Source organism: Manihot esculenta, chromosome 7 (assembly GCF_001659605.2).
Source record: "Manihot esculenta cultivar AM560-2 chromosome 7, M.esculenta_v8, whole genome shotgun sequence".
NCBI classification, from domain to species: Eukaryota; Viridiplantae; Streptophyta; class Magnoliopsida; order Malpighiales; family Euphorbiaceae; genus Manihot; species Manihot esculenta.
In genome coordinates this window covers 13962869-13983715 of record NC_035167.2, presented here as the reverse complement: position 1 = coordinate 13983715, position 20847 = coordinate 13962869, and the positions used below count along the sequence as shown (strand labels likewise).

Below are 20847 nucleotides of genomic sequence, written 5' to 3'. Positions count from 1 at the left end.
TGTTATAGAAGGTCAAGCACAATAGGCAAAAATCATGTCCACTAGGATAGGATGTAGAGTCCTGTCTTGCTATGATTGTATGATATGCCATGATGATATGCTATGTGTGTAATGTAGCTGTGAGGTTCATGCTTGCCGACATGAACCATTTAATGCTAATGTTTATGTGATGTTTACTGTTTCTCAGAAAACAGGATGAGAGGAACCCGTCGATCTGCACGATTGACTGGAATACCACCTCAGGACGAGGGCATTGATGCCCGTCCTTCAACATTGCCTAGGGCAATGTCAAGTAGGTCCAACAGGGACCGAGCAGTGAGAGACCCTAGAAGGTCTTTAGATCTGGGAAGAAGCAGATCAGTAAGGGGAACAGTGCAGGGAGGAATGTCTGAGGATATGGAAGTAGACCAGAGGAGGGATGGCAGCCTCGGTGTGAGCATGCCGGAAGAGGGCATGGGAGAATCAGAAGGAGGCACTCAGGCCTCGAGTTATGTCCAGCCACATCACTACCCACCCTATTCACACCATCCAGGGTATTCGATGGGAGGTACATCGGATTACCCCAGTTTTAGCCCTTATCCTCCACATATGCCATACCCACCTTACTACCCACCATACTCTCAGTACCCCATGTACCCACCTCCACCTCCCTATACTAGTACAGCAAACCCTACCCCAGGGGATGTTGTACCTCCACCACCACCAGTATCTACTGTCCCGGAAACACAAGTACCCAAACCTACCTCATCTGGAGGGAGCAAGGTCAAGATGACCGATTATATGAAGCTGGGTGCTCCCCAGTTTGAAACCGGTGATGATCCGTTCGTGTACTTGGAGCGGGTCAAGGCAATTACAGATGAGATAGGGGCTGACGACAGTAGAGCCATTCAGATGGCCGGGTTCACGCTTAAGTGCAAGAAGGCACGGGAATGGTTCAAGAATTATGTGAACCCAAGAGTGGACAGCATGAATTGGGAAGAGTTTGCAAACGAGTTTGCAGGATGGGCTTTTCCTGATAGTTCAAGGGAATTGAAGATGATAGAATTCGAGCAGTTGAGGCAAACTGATGACATGAGTGTAGACGAGTACACAGACAGGTTCCTGGAGTTGTTGCCATATGCTGGGCTGAATTTGGACACAGATCAAAAGAAGTCAAGGAGATATATTATGAGGCTGCACTCCAGGTATTCCTCTTTGGTACAGTCAGCAGAGAGGGAGAGTTTCCATGCCATAGTGGATATGGCTAGGAGAATGGAGGCTAGTGCTATCGTTGAGGGGAAGGTAAAACAGTCAGAGGCACAGTCTTCTGGTTCCAAGACCCCAGGTGGGGAAAGGTTAGACTCTTCTTCTCTGAGTGCAGCAGTTGCAGGCAGTAAGAAGTGGGACAGAGGCCACAGAAAATCTAAGAAGAATAAGTTCTGGAGCAAGATCAAGTCAGGTCTGGGTTTAGGCAGTGGCTCAAGCTCTGGCGCAGAGGTTACAGCATGTATGAGATGTGGGAGACCACACAAGGGAGTATGTCTGGCAGGGACAAACACATGTTTCAGGTGCGGACAAGCGGGTCATTTGGCTCGAGATTGTCCTAGAGGAGCCTTTACAGCACCGTCTCAGCAGACAACCTCCGGCAGTGTGGTGCAGCCAGTAGCTCCACCCGCAACACAGGCCAGTGGCAGAGGCAGAGGGAGAGGGTCAGCCTCTTCATCAGCAGGATACAGAGGTGAAGGTCCATCAGCTCCGGCACGGATCTTCACTATGACTCAGCAGGAGGCCAGCACATCCAACACCGTGGTGGCAGGTAATCTCATCATTGGTTGTTCTGATGTGTATGCCTTAATGGACCCGGGTGCATCTCATTCTTTTGTTGCTCCGAGAGTCGTGGAGAGGGTAGGATTGATGGTCTCTGGATTAGAGTGTCCCCTATGGGTCAGTGGACCCAAATGTGACCCGTCAGTGGCAGAGGCAGTCTGCCAATGTAGTCCAGTTTTCATAGAGGGAAGATGCCTTTCCGCCGACCTTGTGGTTCTAGATTTGACAGATTTTGACGTCATTCTAGGGATGGATTGGTTATCGACCCATGGTGCTACCTTGGACTGTAGAGACAAGGTAGTCAGATTCAGAGATCAGGATGGGTCAGAGGTCGTCTTCAGAGGAGACAAGAGGGGTACACCTAGAGGTCTGATCTCAGCTCTTCAGGCTCGTAGGTTGCTTAGGAGGGGATGTCAGGGGTTTCTAGCTCATGTGAGGGAGTTAGATAGTCATGTCAGAGAGCCCGCCTCAGTGCCTGTGGTGAGTGAGTTCTTAGATGTTTTCCCAGACGAGCTTCCAGGACTACCACCTGCAAGGGAGATAGAGTTTGAAATAGAGCTGATGCCTGGAACTAGGCCTATCTCTATCCCTCCCTACAGGATGGCGCCAGCAGAGTTGAAAGAGCTAAAGGAACAGTTGCAAGAACTGGTGGACAAGGGTTTCATCCGACCGAGTACCTCACCTTGGGGTGCTCCAGTGCTCTTTGTAAAGAAAAAGGATGGATCCCTTAGGCTTTGTATCGACTACAGACAGTTGAACAAAGCCACCATCAAGAACAAGTACCCTTTGCCGAGGATCGACGATCTATTCGACCAGCTAGCAGGAGCAGGTTGTTTTTCCAAAATAGATCTGAGATCAGGGTACCATCAGTTGAGGATAAGGAATGAGGATGTATCGAAGACAGCTTTCAGGACCAGGTATGGGCACTATGAGTTCCTTGTGATGCCGTTTGGGTTGACCAACGCCCCTGCAGCATTCATGGACCTCATGAACAGAGTATTCAGTCAGTATCTGGATCACTTCGTTATTGTCTTCATAGACGATATCTTAGTGTATTCCAGAAATGCAGAGGAGCATGCCCATCACCTGAGGATAGTTTTGCAGACCTTGAGAGAGCATGGCTTGTATGCCAAGTTCTCCAAGTGTGAGTTTTGGCTTAGGAGCATTTCATTCTTGGGGCACATTGTGTCAGAACAGGGTATTGAAGTAGACCCCAAGAAGGTAGAGGCTGTAGCTAACTGGCCTAGACCCACCACAGTGACCGAGATCAAAAGTTTTTTGGGTTTAGCAGGTTACTACAGGAGGTTCGTTCAGGACTTCTCAAAGATTGCTGCTCCTATGACCAAATTGACAAAGAAGAATCAGAAGTTTATATGGACCGATCAGTGTGAGGAAAGCTTTGAGGAGCTTAAGAGGAGGTTGACTTCAGCACCGGTGTTAGCTCTGCCAAAAGGTGATGATGACTTCTCAGTATATTGTGATGCGTCCCGTGTGGGACTGGGTTGTGTGCTAATGCAAAATGAGAGGGCGATCGCTTATGCTTCTAGGCAGCTGAAGAAGCATGAGCTGAATTACCCCACACATGACCTGGAAATGGCGGCAGTGATCTTTGCACTCAAGATGTGGAGGCATTACCTTTATGGGGTAAAGTGTGAGATCTTCACAGATCATAAGAGCTTGCAGTACATCCTGAGTCAGAGAGAACTGAACATGAGGCAGAGGAGGTGGGTAGAGCTGTTGAGTGACTATGATTGCAAGATGCAGTACCATCCGGGTAAGGCGAATGTTGTGGCAGACGCCCTAAGCCGGAAATCACTCGGCAGTCTATCCCACATTTCAGCAGAGAGGAGGCCGGTGGTGAAGGAGTTCCACAGACTTATGAGTGAGGGATTACAGTTGGAGTTGTCTGGCACAGGTGCTTTGATTGCACAGATGAAGGTAACACCAGTGTTTCTGGAGCAGGTGGCTCAGAAACAGCATGAGGACCCAGAGTTAGTGAAGATTGCCAGGACGGTTCAGTCAGGCAAAGATAGTGAGTTCAGATTTGATGATAAGGGGATCCTCCGCTACGGGAACAGATTATGTGTGCCAGATGACATTGGTCTGAAGGGAGATATTATGGGGGAAGCCCATAATACCAGGTATAGTGTTCACCCTGGAGCCACCAAGATGTATCAGGATCTGAAGAGAGTGTATTGGTGGCCAGCTATGAAGAAGGACGTGGCACTGTTCGTGTCAGCCTGCGATGTGTGTCAGAGGGTGAAACTAGAGCATCAGAAGCCGGCTGGAATGCTTAACCCGCTACCTATTCCAGAATGGAAATGGGAGAACATAGCTATGGACTTCGTAGTGGGGTTACCGGCAACATCCAACAGACTAGACTCCATATGGATGATTGTGGACAGACTCACCAAATCTGCTCACTTCATTCCAGTTAGGAGCAACTACTCTGTGGATAAGTTAGCGCAGGTTTATGTGGATGAAGTCGTCAGACTACATGGGGTCCCGGTATCTATAGTGTCAGATAGAGGGCCCCAGTTCACCTCCAGGTTTTGGCGGAGTCTGCAGAGTGCTATGGGTACCAGGTTAGATTTCAGTACTGCCTTCCACCCCCAGACCGATGGACAGTCAGAGAGGACCATCCAGACCGTAGAAGATATGCTCAGAATGTGCGTGCTAGATTTTGGCGGTTCTTGGAAGCAACATCTACCTTTGGTGGAGTTTGCCTACAATAACAGCTATCATGCTAGCATAGGGATGGCTCCATATGAAGCTTTATATGGGAGGAAGTGCAGGTCACCCGTTTGCTGGGAAGAGGTAGGAGAGAGGTCCTTAGCAGGGCCTGAGCTTGTAGAGATTACCAGCAGGGTGGTGCCCATGATCAGAGAAAGGATAAAGACTGCCACCAGCAGGCAGAAAAGTTATGCAGACATCCGCAGGAAACAGGTAGAGTTTCAGGAGGGGGATCTAGTATTGCTCAAGGTGTCTCCGATGAAAGGGGTGGTTCGGTTTGGTAAGAAGGGTAAGCTAGCTCCGCGGTACATTGGACCCTTTGAAGTCCTGCAAAGGATTGGGAATGTATCGTACAAGCTGGACTTGCCTGCTTCTATGGAGAGAATCCATCCGGTTTTCCATGTTTCCATGTTGAGGAAGTTCGTGTCAGATCCGGGCAAGGTTCTTAGTGAGCCTGATATGGAGATCCATGAGGATCTCACCTATGTAGAACAGCCAGTGCGGATCCTAGACACTCAGATCAGAAAGTTGAGGAACAAGGAAATCCCGATGGTAAAGGTCCTTTGGAACCACCACAACTTAGAGGAATGCACATGGGAGACACGGGAGTCCATGCTCCAGCAGTACCCCCATCTGTTTTGAGGTGAGTGTTAGTTGTTCTATGTGTTGCATGGATGATATGTTGTATGTTATGATTGATGCCATGCTTTATATGTTAGTTGAGGAACATTCGGGGACGAATGTTCTTAAGGGGGGGAGAATGTAATACCCGGCTAGACTCCGGTATCGGAATCCCTACCGTCCGGTGGGACCTCGGATGTCGGAAACCTCTAGAAGGGTAAAACCATGATTTTATGAAATGTTTTCATATTTTTTTTAAGTAAGAATTAAATGAGTTTTTGCATGAAAAATCTTTGGAGGAAAACCCAGGTTCGGCCGCCGAACTTTGAGGTTCGGCCGCCGAACATGCATGCTTTCGGAGGGACTTTAGGCGCCCGAAAGTTTTGAGTGAGGGAAATGCAGGTTCGGCCGCCGAACTCCAAGTTCGGCCGCCGAACCTTGCATGCATGCGGAGGCACCTTCGGCCCCCGAACGTGGCCTGGCCAGCCACTATAAAAGGGACCCTTAGCCGAAATGGGCGAGGTTTTCTCCCATTTTCGGCCACAACAAGCTTCCGATCTCCCTCTCCTCAAATCTTGTGTTCTTTCACTAGATCTCCTCCATCTTTCTTGAGTTTTAAACCCACATTGCAAGTTTTAAGCTTTAAAGGCAAGTTTTGGAGCTTTGGAAACTCAGGAGCTCTCGTGCTTGGATCTCCGAGTTGAGTCGTCTCTTCCTTGATCTTCAAGAGGTAAGAGCCGATCTTAAGCTCAATGTATGTTTTAAATGAGTTTCATGAAGTTTTAAGGGGTAGAGAAGCATGTTAGAGTTAGTTGAGCATATGTTAGGTTTATGTGATTTTTGAACAATGTGGCTTGCTTGATGTGTGTTTGAAGTGTTGTAGTTGGGGTATATGTTTGTATGAGGCCCCTAGGAACTGGTATGATGTGTATGCATGAGTAGAATCAAGTTTATGCAGGTTTTTGAGGCGTTTCGGAGGCTGTGGACACAAGGGAGCCAAGTTTCTGCCCTTCGGCAGAAACTCAGGTTCGGCCGCCGAAGTGACTTTCGGCCGCCGAACCCCCTTGTGGAGGCAGTTTCGGCTGCCGAAGCCTGCCCCCGAAACTCAAGGTTCGTCTCTGTCTGGGAGGTTCGGCCGCCGAAAGTGCCGCCGAACCTGCATGACTTTCGGCTGCAGAAGGACTTTCGGCCGCCGAACCTGCCGCCGAAAGTGCCCTGTTCAGCCATTTCTGGCATGTTTTCATGTGATGTTTTCAGGATGTTTTAGGGGGTTTTTGGGGAGCTTTTCAGAGTCACGTTCATGTATGTTTGGTGCCTCATTTGAGTCCACCTGTGTAGGTTCGGACCCGAGGAACCGAGATCCCCGGTTGTGAGATAGTTGTTCAGAGTTCGTTGCCAAGCTTCAGTTACCAGGTGAGTGGAACAACCCCTTAAGTTTTAAAGTAATTGAATAAATGAATGAATCATAAAGCATTGCCCATGCATCATTATGCCATGCAATATTAGGTTGCTTGCATTAGAATGCACGAATATGTTGCATTGCATAATTTGTTGTTGATGTGGATGAACATTGAATGATCCATTAGCCCTCGTATGACATGATAGCCTATGTGAGTCCAGGTGTGCCTGCTACGGCTCTACGCCCCTGGCACTATGATTGATGATGGAAGTCCGGGTGTGCCTGCTATGGCTCTACGCCCCCGGCATGTATAAGTAAGAAGGATAGGGGCTAAATGGTGACAAGTTCATCCTTGTTGTGAAATGTTTGTGTTATGGCGCATACATGAAAGCATGAATAAGAAAAAGAAAGAAAATAAAAGTTATTTGATTATTATAATAAAATGAATAATAATGTACCTAAAAATGGAGGAATTAAAACAAATGTTTTTAGTTTCTGCTCACTGGGCTTTTAGCTCACCCCACTCCCATTATCCCCAGAGTTGCAGGTACAGGAGAGATCAAGAAGTCGGCTAGAGTGAAGTCAAGTCTTATGTATGTAATGGCTAGAGTATGTGGACATGACATATGATAAGAATGTAGTGTAAAGTTTGAACAGTTATGTTTATGTAACTATGTCTTTAAGGATAGATTTGTGCTTGACCATAGTATATGTTAATCCCTTGGTATGTACATGATCTTATTTTATGATGTATATGTGAACCAACTCAACACAGATTATATCTTGCCTTTGAGGCTTTGATGAAATCCCACAGAGGGATTAATGTTTATGTATATGATGAATACAGTGCATGCACAGGTTGAGTTTGGTGTATGAAGAAAAAGAAAAGTTTTAATTCTTATGTATGTTTGTTGATCATGTATGGGATTAAACAGGTAAACAGGATGTATGTAGGCTTGCTACGGGTCCCGGCGGCCTTAAGCCGATCTGGATCCTAGCGCCGGTAACGGGTCGGATTTCCGGGTCGTTACAACCCCGGAGCCACCAAGATGTATCAAGATCTGAAGAAGGTTTATTGGTGGCCAGCTATGAAGAAAGAAGTGGCACAGTTTGTGTCAGCCTGCGAAGTGTGTCAGAGGGTGAAGTTGGAACATCAGAAGCCGGCTGGAATGCTTAACCCGCTACCTATTCCGGAGTGGAAATGGGAGAATATAGCTATGGACTTCATAGTGGGGTTACCGGCGGCGTCCAACAGATTGGACTCCATATGGGTGATTGTGGACAGACTCACCAAATCTGCTCACTTCATCCCTGTCAGGAGTGGCTATTCTGTGGACAAGTTGGCGCAGGTGTATGTCTATGAGATCGTCAGACTGCATGGGGTTCCTGTTTTGATAGTGTCCGATAGAGGGCCCCAGTTCACCTCTAGATTTTGGCGGAGTCTGCAGAACGCCATGGGTACTAGGTTGGATTTTAGCACTGCTTTCCATCCACAGACAGACGGACAATCAGAAAGGACCATCCAGACCATAGAGGATATGCTCAGAATGTGTGTGCTGGATTTTGGCGGTTCTTGGAGGCAGCATCTACCTTTGGTGGAGTTTGCTTACAACAACAGCCATCATGCTAGCATCGGGATGGCTCCATATGAAGCTTTGTATGGGAGGAAGTGCAGATCACCTGTTTGCTGGGAAGAAGTTGGAGAAAAGGCCTTGGCAGGGCCTGAGCTAGTGGAGATTACCAGCAGGGTAGTACCCATAATCAGAGAAAGGATCAAGACTGCTGCAAGCAGACAGAAGAGTTATGCAGACATCCGCAGAAGACAGGTAGAGTTTCAGGAGGGGGATCTGGTATTGCTCAAGGTGTCTCCTATAAAAGGAGTGGTTCGCCTCGGGAAGAAAGGTAAACTAGCCCCACGATACATATGACCCTTTGAAATCTTGGAAAAGATTGGGAATGTATCGTACAAGCTGGATTTACCTGCTTCAATGGAAAGAATCCATCCGGTTTTCCATGTTTCAATGTTGAGGAAGTTTGTGTCGGATCCGAGCAAGGTTCTTAATGAGCCTGATATGGAGGTCCAAGAGGATCTCACCTATGTTGAACAGCCAGTACGGATCATAGACACCCAGATCAGAAAGCTAAGGAACAAGGAAATCCCGATGGTGAAAGTCCTGTGGAACCACCACAATTTGGAAGAATGCACTTGGGAGACACGGGAGTCTATGCTCCAGCAGTACCCTCATCTCTTTTAAGGTTAGATCTCTATGTGTTTATGTGCTATGTATGTATGTTATGTTGTATGCTTTGCATGTGCTAGTTGAGGAACATTCGGGGACGAATGTTCTTAAGGGGGGAAGAATGTAATACCCGGCTAGACTCCGGTATCGGAATTCCTACCGTCCGGTGGAATCTCGGATGTCGGAAGCCTCTAGTAGGGTAGAAACATGTTTTCATAAAATGTTTTAATGTATTTCATGGTTTTAAGTAAGAAGGAAATGAGTTTTTGCATGAAAACAACCTTGGAGGAAAACTCAGGTTCGGCCGCCGAACCTCAAGTTCGGCCGCCGAACATGCATGCCTTCTGGAGCGCTTTTAGGCCCCCGAAAGCATAAGTGAGGAAAGTCCAGGTTCGGCCGCCGAACCTCAAGTTCGGCCGCCGAACATGGCATGCATGCGGAGGCACGTTCAGCCCCCGAACGTGGCCTGGCCAGCCACTATAAAAGGGTCCCTTAGCCGAAAACGGGCGAGCTTTTCTCCCCATTGTCGGCCAAGGTAAGCTCTCCGCCGTCCCTCACCAATCTTTGAGTTCTTCCTTCAGATCTTTCAAGATTTTCATGTGTTTTTACTTTGTTTTAAAGATTTTCAAGTTTTGAGCAAAGTTTTGGAGTTTTGAGGTTCAAGGGAACTCAACCCCTCCCATCTCCGAGTTTAGGTCGTCTCTCTCTCGATCTCCACGAGGTAAGAGCCGATCTTAAGCTCATTGCATGTTTTAAGTAAGTTTTAAGTAGATCTATGGGGTAGAATGCATGTTTAGCTTATGGTTAGGTTTATGGGTTTTATATGTGATTATGAGCAATGTGGATGTTTGATGTGTTGTAGATGGGGTTTTAGATAGTTTGAGGCCCCTAGGAGCTTATATGCTTGTGTATGTGTGTTGTAGAATAGGTTTATGCATGATTGGAAAGTTTTGGAGGCATATGTACATAGAAGAGCTGAGTTTCTGCCACTATGGGAGAAACCAGGTTCGGCAGCCGAAGGAACTTTCGGCCGCCGAACATGCTTGTGGAGGCAGCCTTCGGCTGCCGAAGCTTGCCCCCGAAAGAGGACTTTCGTCTCTGTCTTGGAGTTTCGGCCGCCGAAAGTGCCGCCGAACATGCATGAGTTTCGCCTCTGTCTGGGAGTTTCGGCCGCCGAAGGTGCCGCCGAACCTACCTGACTTTCGGCTCTGGAGGGACTTTCGGCCGCCGAACCTGCCGCCGAAAGTGCCCTGTCCAGCCCTCTCTTGCATGTTTTTCTATGATTGTTTCATGATGTTTTAGGGGGTTTTTGGGGAGTAGTTTAGAGTTATGTTCTAGTTGTTTGGTCCCTCATTTGAGTCCACCTGTGTAGGTTCGGACCCGAGGAACTGAGGACCCCAGCAGTGAGTCAGCTGCTCCAGTGTCTGGTCAGAGCTATCCAGAGGTGAGTAGAATAAACCTTTACGTTTTAAAGTAAATCAAATTGTAAAGTTTTGAGCATGTTCATGCATCATGAATGCCATGTGATGATTTAGGTTGTTTGCATTAGAATTCACGAATATGTTGCATTGCATATTTTAATGTTGATGTGGATGAATGTTGGATGATCCATAGCCCTCGATCTATGATGCGACGATGTGATATGTATGGTACGGAATGTAAGACCAGTGGGACCCATTCTACGTTCACTGGCACTATGTAAGAGAAAGACCAGGACCCATTCTACGTTCTGGCACAGTTGGACTGTTATGTTATGTTATGTAAGGGAAAGACCAGGACCCATTCTACGTTCTGGCACAGTTGGACTATGTAGAGGGCTATTGGTGACAAGTTCATGCTTGATGTGATTAGCTGTGATGTGATGCATTCCATGTTATCATATGTTTTAAATGTTTTATTATTCTGCTCACTGGGCTCTAGTAGCTCACCCCTCTCCCAATTTCCCCAGGCTTGCAGGTACAGGGTAGACCAGGAGGTCCGCAAGAGTAATGAAGTCATGTGTATGTAATAGATAGTGTGGACATGATGAATGTATTAATGTTATGTAAAAAGTACAGGTTTAGTCATGTAATGATATTGAGGATTAGAGATTGTGTTTGACTATATGTATAAGATATCCCTTTTAATACATGATCTTAGATATTTTATGATGATTATGCAAACCAACTCAACTTATGATGTATCGCCCATTAGGGCATTGATGAGATCCCACAGAGGGGTCATGAGTATGATTATGATTATGTACAGTGCATGCACAGGTTGAATTTGGTGTATGAATGAAAGAAAAGTTTTAATTTTTATGTATGTTCTTGATCATGTATGGGATTAAACAGGTTGTAGATCAAGCTTGCTACGGGTCTCGGCGGCCTTAAGCCGACCTGGATCCTAGCGCTGGTAACGGTCCGATTTTCGGGTCGTTACAAACTTCCTCCTCTATCAGTCCCCCTTCTGCTAGCATCAATAGACCTTCTAGGGTCCCTTGACACTCTTTCTCTGTTTGATCTACATGACATTGCCCTAGGCAATGTAGGAGGATGGGCGCTCGTGCCCTCATCCTCAGGTGGTACTCCAGTCAATCTTGCAGATCGACGGGTTCCTCTCATCCTGTTTTCTGAAAAACAGTACACATCACACAAACATTAGCATCATATGGTTCATGTGGAAACACATGAACCCGCATCACATATACATCATTCATATCATAGCATCAATGCACATGTATATAATCATGGCATTTCACATCATCATACAAGACAAGACTCAACATCCTATCCTAGTGGACATGATCTTCCTATTGTGCTTGACCTTCTAGAACATCTATGAGCCCGACACTCTAGGTCTGATCCTATGAACCTAGGGCTCTGATACCATTCGGTAACGACCCGAAAATCGGACCGCTACCGGCGCTAGGATCCAGGTCGGCTTAAAGCTGCCGGGACCCGTAGCAAGCTTAACATACATCCTGTGAACCTGCTTAATCCCATACATGATCGACAACATACATAAAAATTAAAACTTTTCTTTCATACATTCTATCATACACCAAACTCAACCTGTGCATGCACTGAACATAGTCATAATCATAAGCATTGACCCCTCTGTGGGATCTCATAAATGCCCCAATGGGCAATATAACATATGTTGAGTTGGTTTACAAAAACATCACAAAACATCTAAGATCATGTATAAAAAGGGATACCTTACACATTGGGTCAAGCACAATTTCTAATCCTCAATATCATTACATACATTACTATTCATAACTTTACATCATTTTAAAATTTATCATATCCACACTCTATCTATTACATACACATGACTTCATTACTCTTGCGGACCTCCTGGGCTACCCTGTACCTGCAAACCTGGGGAATTAGGGAGAGGGGTGAGCTACTAGAGCCCAGTGAGCAGAATAATAAAACATTTAAAACATATGATAACATGGAATGCATCACATCACAATCATATCACATCAAGGATGAATTTGTCACCAATAGTCCTCTACATAGTCCAACTGTGCCAGAACGTAGAATGGGTCCTGGTCTTTCTCTTACATAGCATAACATAACATTCCAATGTGCCAGAACGTAGAATGGGTCCTAGTCTTTCTCTTACATAGTGCCAGCGAACGTAGAATGGGTCCCACTGGTCTTACATTCCATACCGTACATATCACATCGTCACATCATAGATCGAGGGCTATGGATCATCCAACATTCATCCATAACAACAACAGTAGAGTATGCAATGCAACATATTCGTGAATTCTAATGCAACAACCTAGTATATCTCATGGCATTAATGATGCGTGAATCATGCTAAAATGTCCATTTATTTGCTTTAAAAACGTAATGAGTTATTCCACTCACCTCTGGATAGCTCTGACCAGACACTGGAGCAGCTAACTCACTGCTGGGGTCCTCGGTTCCTCGGGTCTGAACCTACACAGGTGGACTCAAATGAGGGACCAAACATACATGAACATAACTCTAAACTACTCCCCAAAAACCCCCTAAAACATCATGAAACAAGCATAGAAAAACATGCAAAGGAAGGCTGGACAGGGCACTTTCGGCGGCAGGTTCGGCGGCCGAAAGTCTCTCCAGAGCCGAAAGTCACTCCAGAGCCGAAAGTCAGGCAGGTTCGGTGGCACCTTCAGCGGCCGAAACTCCCAGACAGAGACGAAACTCATGCATGTTCGGCGGCCGAAACTGCCCTCCAGAGACGAAAGTCCTCTTTCGGGGGCAGGCTTTGGCAGCCGAAGGCTGCCTCCACAAGCGGGTTCGGCGGCCGAAAGTTCCTTCGGCGGCCGAACCTGAGTTTCTCCAAAGTGGCAGAAACTCAGCTCCAACATGCACAAACGCCTCCCAAACTTTTCAAACATGCATAAACCTATTCTACAACACTCCCAATCATACACAAACAAGCATACAAGCTCCTAGGGGCTTCAAACCATCAAAAACCCCAACTACAACACATCAAACAACTCACATTGTTCAAAAATATACATAAACCCATAAACCTAACAATAACCTAAACATGCATTTCTACTTCATAAACTTGTATAAAACTTATTTAAAACACATTGTAAGCTAGAGATCGGCTCTTACCTCTTGAAGATCAAGAGTAGAGGTGATCTAACTTGGAGTTGGGAGAGATTTAGCTCCTTAGGTCTCCAAGCTCAAAACTTGACCTTTTGCTAAAAAATCTTTAAAATAAGGTAAAAACTAGTGAAAATCGTGAAAGATTTGAAGGAAAGAACTCAAGATCGGTGAGGGGCGGCGGAGAGCTCACCTTGGCCGAAAATGGGAAAAAAGCTCGCCCGTTTTCGGCTAAGGGACCCCTTTATAGGTGGCTGGCCAGGCCACGTTCGGGAGCCGAAATTGCCTCCGCATGCATGCCATGTTCGGTGGCCGAACTTGAGGTTCGGCGGCCGAACCTGGACTTCCCTCACTTATGCTTTCGGGGGCCTAAAGCACTCCCGAAGTGCATGCATGTTCGGCGGCCGAACCTGAGTTTTCCTCCAAGGTTGTTTTCATGCAAAAACTCATTTTCTTTCATGCTTAAAACATAAAATACATTAAAACATTTTATGAAAACATAGTTTTACCCTTCTAGAGGTTTCCGACACCCGATATTCCACCGGACGGTAGGAATCCCGATACCGGAGTCTAGCCGAGTATTACACATTTTTTCCAAGAAAATCCATTAGTGTAATGGCAAAGTTTCCCTACATTTCGTATGTGTTGTTGGTCATGGGTTCAACTCTCACACACTACACTTCATATTTTTTCAATCTTTTAATATTTGTTACTGTAACCTGAATTCATATTACACCTTCATACTTCTTTACAAAGAAATTTGAATTATGCAGCTACATGGCAGACAAAAGGAAAGGAAAACACTGATGAGGCAAACACATTGTCTAGTTGGAGAACAAGGAAAACAGAAGAATTTGATCTCCCTGCGCTGAAAGTGCAAAAAAATCCTGACCTATCTAGCAGTTGGGATAATGCAGCTGCTTGGCAGAAAAATGTCAGTGGAAGTACTGAGGAAACTGGAATTGAGACAAACTCTTGGTCTGGTTGGGGAACAAGGAAAACCGAAGCACATGATGACCTTGCAATGAAACCTTAAGAAGAAACTAGGAGGCCCAGTGATAAGGATGATGGTGTTGCCTGGGGGAAAAGGGCTCAAGATGATGCTCAGTTGGAAAATTATGGGGCAACTTTATTGAAGTCAAATCCATTGTCTGGTTGGGGTGAAGAGACAGCTAGAATGGAGGTTACCATCTCTACAGACCAAGAATGTGCAGGTTCTAGTGGTTGGAACGCTGGTGTTTCTTGGGGGAAGGGTGGTAATGATAGTGAGAAAATAAATATGATAAATACATCAAATTGAAATAGTTGGTTTGGGTGGGATAGGAAGGCAATTGAGAATCAGCTGATATCTGGTAGGGCTTCTTCAACTGCTGAAGACTGGAGTAAGGACAAAAGTCCAACTCAAGCTGTTTAACCTTTGGAGTCATGTGTCGACAATAGCGGTTGGGGAAAATCCAAGTCATCTAAAGTGGGCTCACTAAAAGACTCTGTTAAAGCCGGGAGTTCCTTGAGTTGGGCTGAATCTCACTTGTTTTGGACTCTTTCTTTAAATTAACTTGTCATAAATTTGTGTTAGATATATAAATTGATTTTTACATCCAATCAATTAAAATTAAAATATCATTTTAATATATAAAATTATCATATTTTTAGATAATATATATATTTTAATTTCAGATAATCTATTGATTTTATATTAAATGAGTATATATATTCGAATATGTGCAATAATTTTTCATTTATGAAAAGTATGTTTGATTATGCTTGGTAGATTTATTGTAGAAGAAGCAATTAATTGTTTGTTTGATCATTTGAATCACAATGATATGCCACTAATCATTCTACTATAAATACTTTTTCGTTATATAATTTTTATTTATATTTATATTTTTAATTCTCTTAAAATATTATTTATTTTCTTTTTTATATTTATATTATAATTAAGATATAAATTGATTATTATAATTTATTTAATTTTATATTATTTTTAATATAATTTTTCATTAATTATTTATTTCTTTCCAAATGAAAATTCAAATTATTCCTTAGCATTTAATTTAAAATATATATTATTAAAAATTTTTTATTATTTTAATAAAATTTTATATGATTATTTTATATTAAAATATGTATAATTGGAAAGTTGAGGATTGTTACCAACATTCATTTAAAAAGATGATGGTTGGACACTCTCATTTCTATTAATTTGAGAGCATTTATTACTTGTTATTATAGGTAATTAAATAACCATTAAATATTTTTTTCTCTCCCTTATCTCCATCCCGCCACTCACTTTTGCTCTTCTCACCATTTTTCAATTTTCTTTGTTCTATTCTTCTTTGCTCCGTTCTTTTTTTGCTACGATAGCTTTTACGGTGAGATTGAGAGGCTTGTAAACCAAAATTAATCAATTAGAAAATTTGATTTAATGACAATAAATAATCTTCAACAAAGTATTAATATCTTTAGTACATAACAATCTCATTCTATCTAAGTCCCAATATTCAACAAATAAGACAGCAAAAAACTTCAGAATGATAAATATCTAAAAAAAAAAAAAATTATAGCTTAGGCAAGCATAAAGGTAACTAAATAAAGTTGAATGCTGAATTTTGAATAAATTAGGCTATAAATCAATTAGAGAAAAGTTAATCAAAAGGATTCAATTGTAAATGGAAAGATTAGATATATATAAATACATATACATAAAATCTACTAACCTGCCTCAATTTTTTACTATTTTTTTCGTCCTTTCTTTACTTCAGACTTGATACGTTTAGGAACTCCTTTTGTTTTCAACAACTCCAGATCAAGTATCACTATTTTTTTTTTATCATATTACCATCAATATTTTCTTTATTAATATGCTTAGAACAAATAGATCTCTCATGGTTTCTTTACATTGCTCTAAAGCCTATTTCATAACACGAGAAAAAAAATTATAACTTTCATAACTTATAGAGCCTTCTTTTTTTAATGAAATGGCTAACTGAAACAAGTCACTATAATGTTATTGATTAGGTCCAAGTTGTTTTGATACACATTTTGTTATAGAGTTGCCTTTCACATCTCTAATCCATCACTCAAAATGTAATGAGAAGGAACTGTAAATATACCTAATTGAAGGAGCACACATAATGAATGTCGACAAAGAAATCCATTATACTTGAACGAATTGCACAAGCATATAGTCTTTTCATTTTGAGTATCCTATTCCACAATGAAATCTTCATACTTTTCAAAGTCCTGAACTTGAAAATTTGTTACAAGTCCATTATCTTTTTTTGTAAGATAACACCAGGCTGCTCCTAATCTCAACTTGAAACTTCTAAAAAATGTTATAAGTGTAAATTAATGACATTTGCTTCTCGAACATAGATGGTAATCTTAAAACTAGACCTTTTTGCCAAGTGCTAAAGTTTGCTCGCTCTTTTGCTTCATTTCTATCTTGTAAGGCCACAATATATTTCTCAATGAATTATTTTAAAGTGTTTTTTTGTTCATATACTTGTTAAAAAATGAATTAATGCTCTCCCTTATCATCTGTGTATTACAAAATATCACTCGTAAGAAAAAGGGTATAATGTTTAAAAAAATAATATGATTGCAGGGAGTATGCATTAGTAAACCATAGTTTAAATAAGAAACTAAATATATCAAAGTCTTAAAAAAATGGAAAAATAATTGTAGAAATTATTCGAGCCATTATAATTCATGAACTTATTATATTTGAAAAATAAAAAAATATCATTTACTACTAAGCACCTACAAAAATATATCTCTCCTGTAGGTAGCCACCCAATGCTTAGGTCTTCGTATAATGATTGTTAGCAATTTCAAATTTTTCTATCATTTCCATCCATCTAGATTCAAATTTCACCTTACTCCGTGTTTTGAAATGCATCTTCTAAATACACTCATGAATTCTTGATGTTCACTAATCACATAACCAAGTTTTTCTGGAATTTTTCTTATGATATACCATAAGCAGTAATGATAACGTGTATTTGAAAATATTTTTCCAATTGCTACTTTCATGGCCTTATCTTGATTTGTTATAATTGCTTGAAAAGCCTTTCTATTTATGGCCTTAAGCCATGTTTCCATCAACCAAGTAAAAGTTTAGGCAATTTCATCTATAATTAAGGCACATCCTAATACGATTGACTGAAAATGATTATTTATTCCAATGAAAGGAGCAATGGACATCTTATATTTATTTGTAATATATATAGTATCAAAATAACCATCATCTCAAAATTTTGGTAATCACTCCTTCCTTTTCCATGAATCCAAAAAACATATTTCTAGCAATGTTCATTGTGGGTGAATGAATTCTGCATAATTGATTAGGGTCTTATCTTGCTATAATACTACCATAGAACCTAAATATTTTAGTATTTGATGAAGAGCGGAGGAAATGAGTCATCACCCTGATGAAAGCAGGGAACAAATAGAAGGATGTGATTGGCGCGACCTACCCTTAGTAAGGGTCCACTATCCTTCTTAATCCATAATCCAATGTGTAAGAAATATAGCCCGATGTTGAGTTGTATTTTAAGCCCACTTATATTAGGTTAGGGCTTTTATTTATTTAATAGTATATTAAATGTAGACCGTTTAAATCAGTACTTGATAGACGTACAAGATCTAAATTTACAGAGCATATAAACTAGTCCTCTCTCCACTTTAAGAGTAACGCAACAATTCCATCAAATAAATATTACATAAAAGAGGGTTAAAGGAGAGAAATTAGTTTATAGGTTATCAAGATCTCTCTATAACAATGACGAATTCAGCACAAGGTTAGTAATTTATTATGTTTTTTTTTTCTGTGGTTATTGTCATATTCAAGATCCAATTTGTAATACTCGGCTAGACTCCAGTGTCAGATTTTCAACCTTCCGACGGAATCTCCGTTAGAATTCGGAATCTCGGATGTCGAAACCTCCTAGAAGGGTAAAAATATGTTTTTACAAAATGATTTTCATGATTTTATTGATTGGTTTTGAGTTAAAGTTTTAAATTGAAAGAAAAACGTTTTTGAGGGACAAGGCCAGGTTCGGCCGCCGAACATGGTGCTGTCGCGGGAGCTCTCCTTTCGGCCCTCGAAGGTGGTCTGGCCAGCCACCTATATGAGGCCTCCAGTCTGAAAATGAGAGAGTTTTCTCTCTCCATTTTCGGGCAAAGGTGAGTTCTTGCCCTCCCTTTGATGATTTTATGTTTTTCCTCCAAATCCTTCAAATTTTCATGAGTTTTCGCTTGTTTTTGAAGTTTTAAGCTTAAATCCAAGATTTTAAAGTTTGGAGACCGTTTCTCCTCAACACCAAGTGTGGGGTCACATCTACTTTCAATCTTTAAGAGGTAAGTGTAGATCCTTGCTTTTATTATGTTTTTAAGTAAGTTTTAAAAAGGGTTAAGGGTAAAATAATGCATGAAATGGCTAGATCTAAGGTTATAGGCTGTGAGTTGGGTTTTGATGAATGTATGCTTATGTGATATTTTTATTGTTGTTGTTGGGGCTTAAGTTAGTTTTTATGCCCCTTTTGCATGTTGGAGTAAGTATGCTTATTGTGGGAAGTTGGGTGTGAGGATTTGAGAGTTTTGGGGTTGAAATGCATGAGGCAGAATCGGGTTCGGCCATTCTGGAGAACCCAGGTTCGGCCGCCGAAGTAGGGTTCGGTCGCCGAACCTGCATGGGAGGCAGCCTTTTGGCCGCCTAACATGCCCCCAAAAGCATACACTTTCGGATCTGGAAGGGAGTTTCGGCCGCCAAACCCGCCCCCGAAAGTCCCTGACTTTCGGATCTGTGGAGGACTTTCGGCTGCCGAACCTGCCCTTGAAGGATCCCGACTCTCGGATCTGTAGAGCACCTTCGGCCGCCGAACCTGCCGCCGAAAGTCCTCTGCCCAGCCTTCCTTTGCTTGATTTATATGCATGTTTGGTGATGTTTTAAGGGGTTTTTTGGGGAGTTGTTTAGAGTCTTGATAGAGTTGTGTTTGGTCCCTCACTTGAGTCCACCTGTGTAGGATCAGACCCGAGAGACCGTAGAGGCCAGCAGTGAGTTAGCTGCCACAGTTGTAGTCGAGCATCAGCCAGAGGTGAGTAGAACTAAACTAATCTATTGTTTTTAAGTAATCAAACTTTTGAGCATGTTCATGCATCACAAATGCCATGTTTATAGGATGTTTGTATTAGAATTCAAGAATATGATGCATTGCATAATTTATTGTTGATGTGGATGGATATTGGATGACCCACTAGGTCTCGAGATGTTATGATATGATATGATACGGAAAGACCAGGGCTTGCCCATTCTACGCCCCTGGCACGATGTAAGGAAAAGAGCAGGGCTTGCCCATTCTACGCCCCTGGCACAGTGCGATATGTTATGTTATGTTTAAGAGGAAGTCCTGAGGAGCTCCGTCGAGAGCCGGGCATTATTTGGAATATGTAGAGGGTTACTGGTGACAAGTCCATCCTTGCTGTGTATTGTTTGTGTTGTGATGCATTCCATGAGAGCATATGTTTATTAAACTGTTTTTACGTTCTACTCACTAGGCTCTTGTAGCTTATCCCTTTCCCCTAACCTCAGGTTTGCAGGGTCAAGAATAGCTCAGGAAGTCGGCTAGAGGCTGGTATAAGCTCATGTAATAGAATAGTGGTGGACATATACTATGTAATGGATTAGATTTGTGCTTTGCCCTAGTTTATGTTTTGTATATCCCTGTTTATCATGATCTTTATGTAAAAGTTTTAATGATAAGTTATGATGAACTAAGCTTGAGGCATGTGATGTTTACCATACTAGAGCGTTTGATGAGGGCTCTAGTGTGGATTTTATGTATACAGTTTATGGTGCATGCACAGGTTGAGCTTGGTATATGAAAAGTTTAAATTTTTTTATGAAAATGTATGATCATGTATGGGATTTTATCAGGTACACAGGATGCATAGTAGGCTTGCTATGGGTTCCAGCAACCTTAAGTCGATCTGAATTCTAGCGCCGGTAGCGGTCCAGTTTCCGGGTCGTTATAGAGTGGTATGAGAGCCCTAGGTTCATATGGTCGGACTTAGAGTGTCGGGCTCATAGATGTTATAGAAGGGCAAGCACAATAGGAAAAATCATGTCCGCTAGGATAGGATGTAGAGTCCTGTCTTGATGATGATGTGAAATGCCATGATAGTATGCGTGTGCATTAATGATATGTATGAATGTGATGTGGGTTCATGTGTGTCCACATGAACCATATGATGCTAATGTTTATGTGTTGCATGTCATTTTTCAGAAAACAGAATACGAGGCACTCATCGATCTGCGAGATTGACTGGAGTTTCACCTGAAAATGAGGGCATGGATGCCCTTCCCCCTGCTCTTCCAAGAGCAAGGTCTAGTAGAACCAGCAGAGGAGAAACATCAAGAGACCCTAGAAGGTCTTTTGATGTA

At 42.6% G+C, this 20847-nt stretch overlaps 1 protein-coding gene across 1 annotated transcript in view; it reads left to right on the top strand.

The window, feature by feature from the left end:
- The first annotated feature begins 18186 nt into the window (after positions 1 to 18186).
- Positions 18187 to 20847, top strand: part of LOC122723983 — a 58557-nt gene continuing 55896 nt past the window's right edge. The window contains exon 1 of the mRNA XM_043958127.1: positions 18187 to 18205. Coding sequence (XP_043814062.1) covers positions 18187 to 18205 — 19 coding nt within the window. The remainder of the gene's footprint in view (positions 18206 to 20847) is intronic.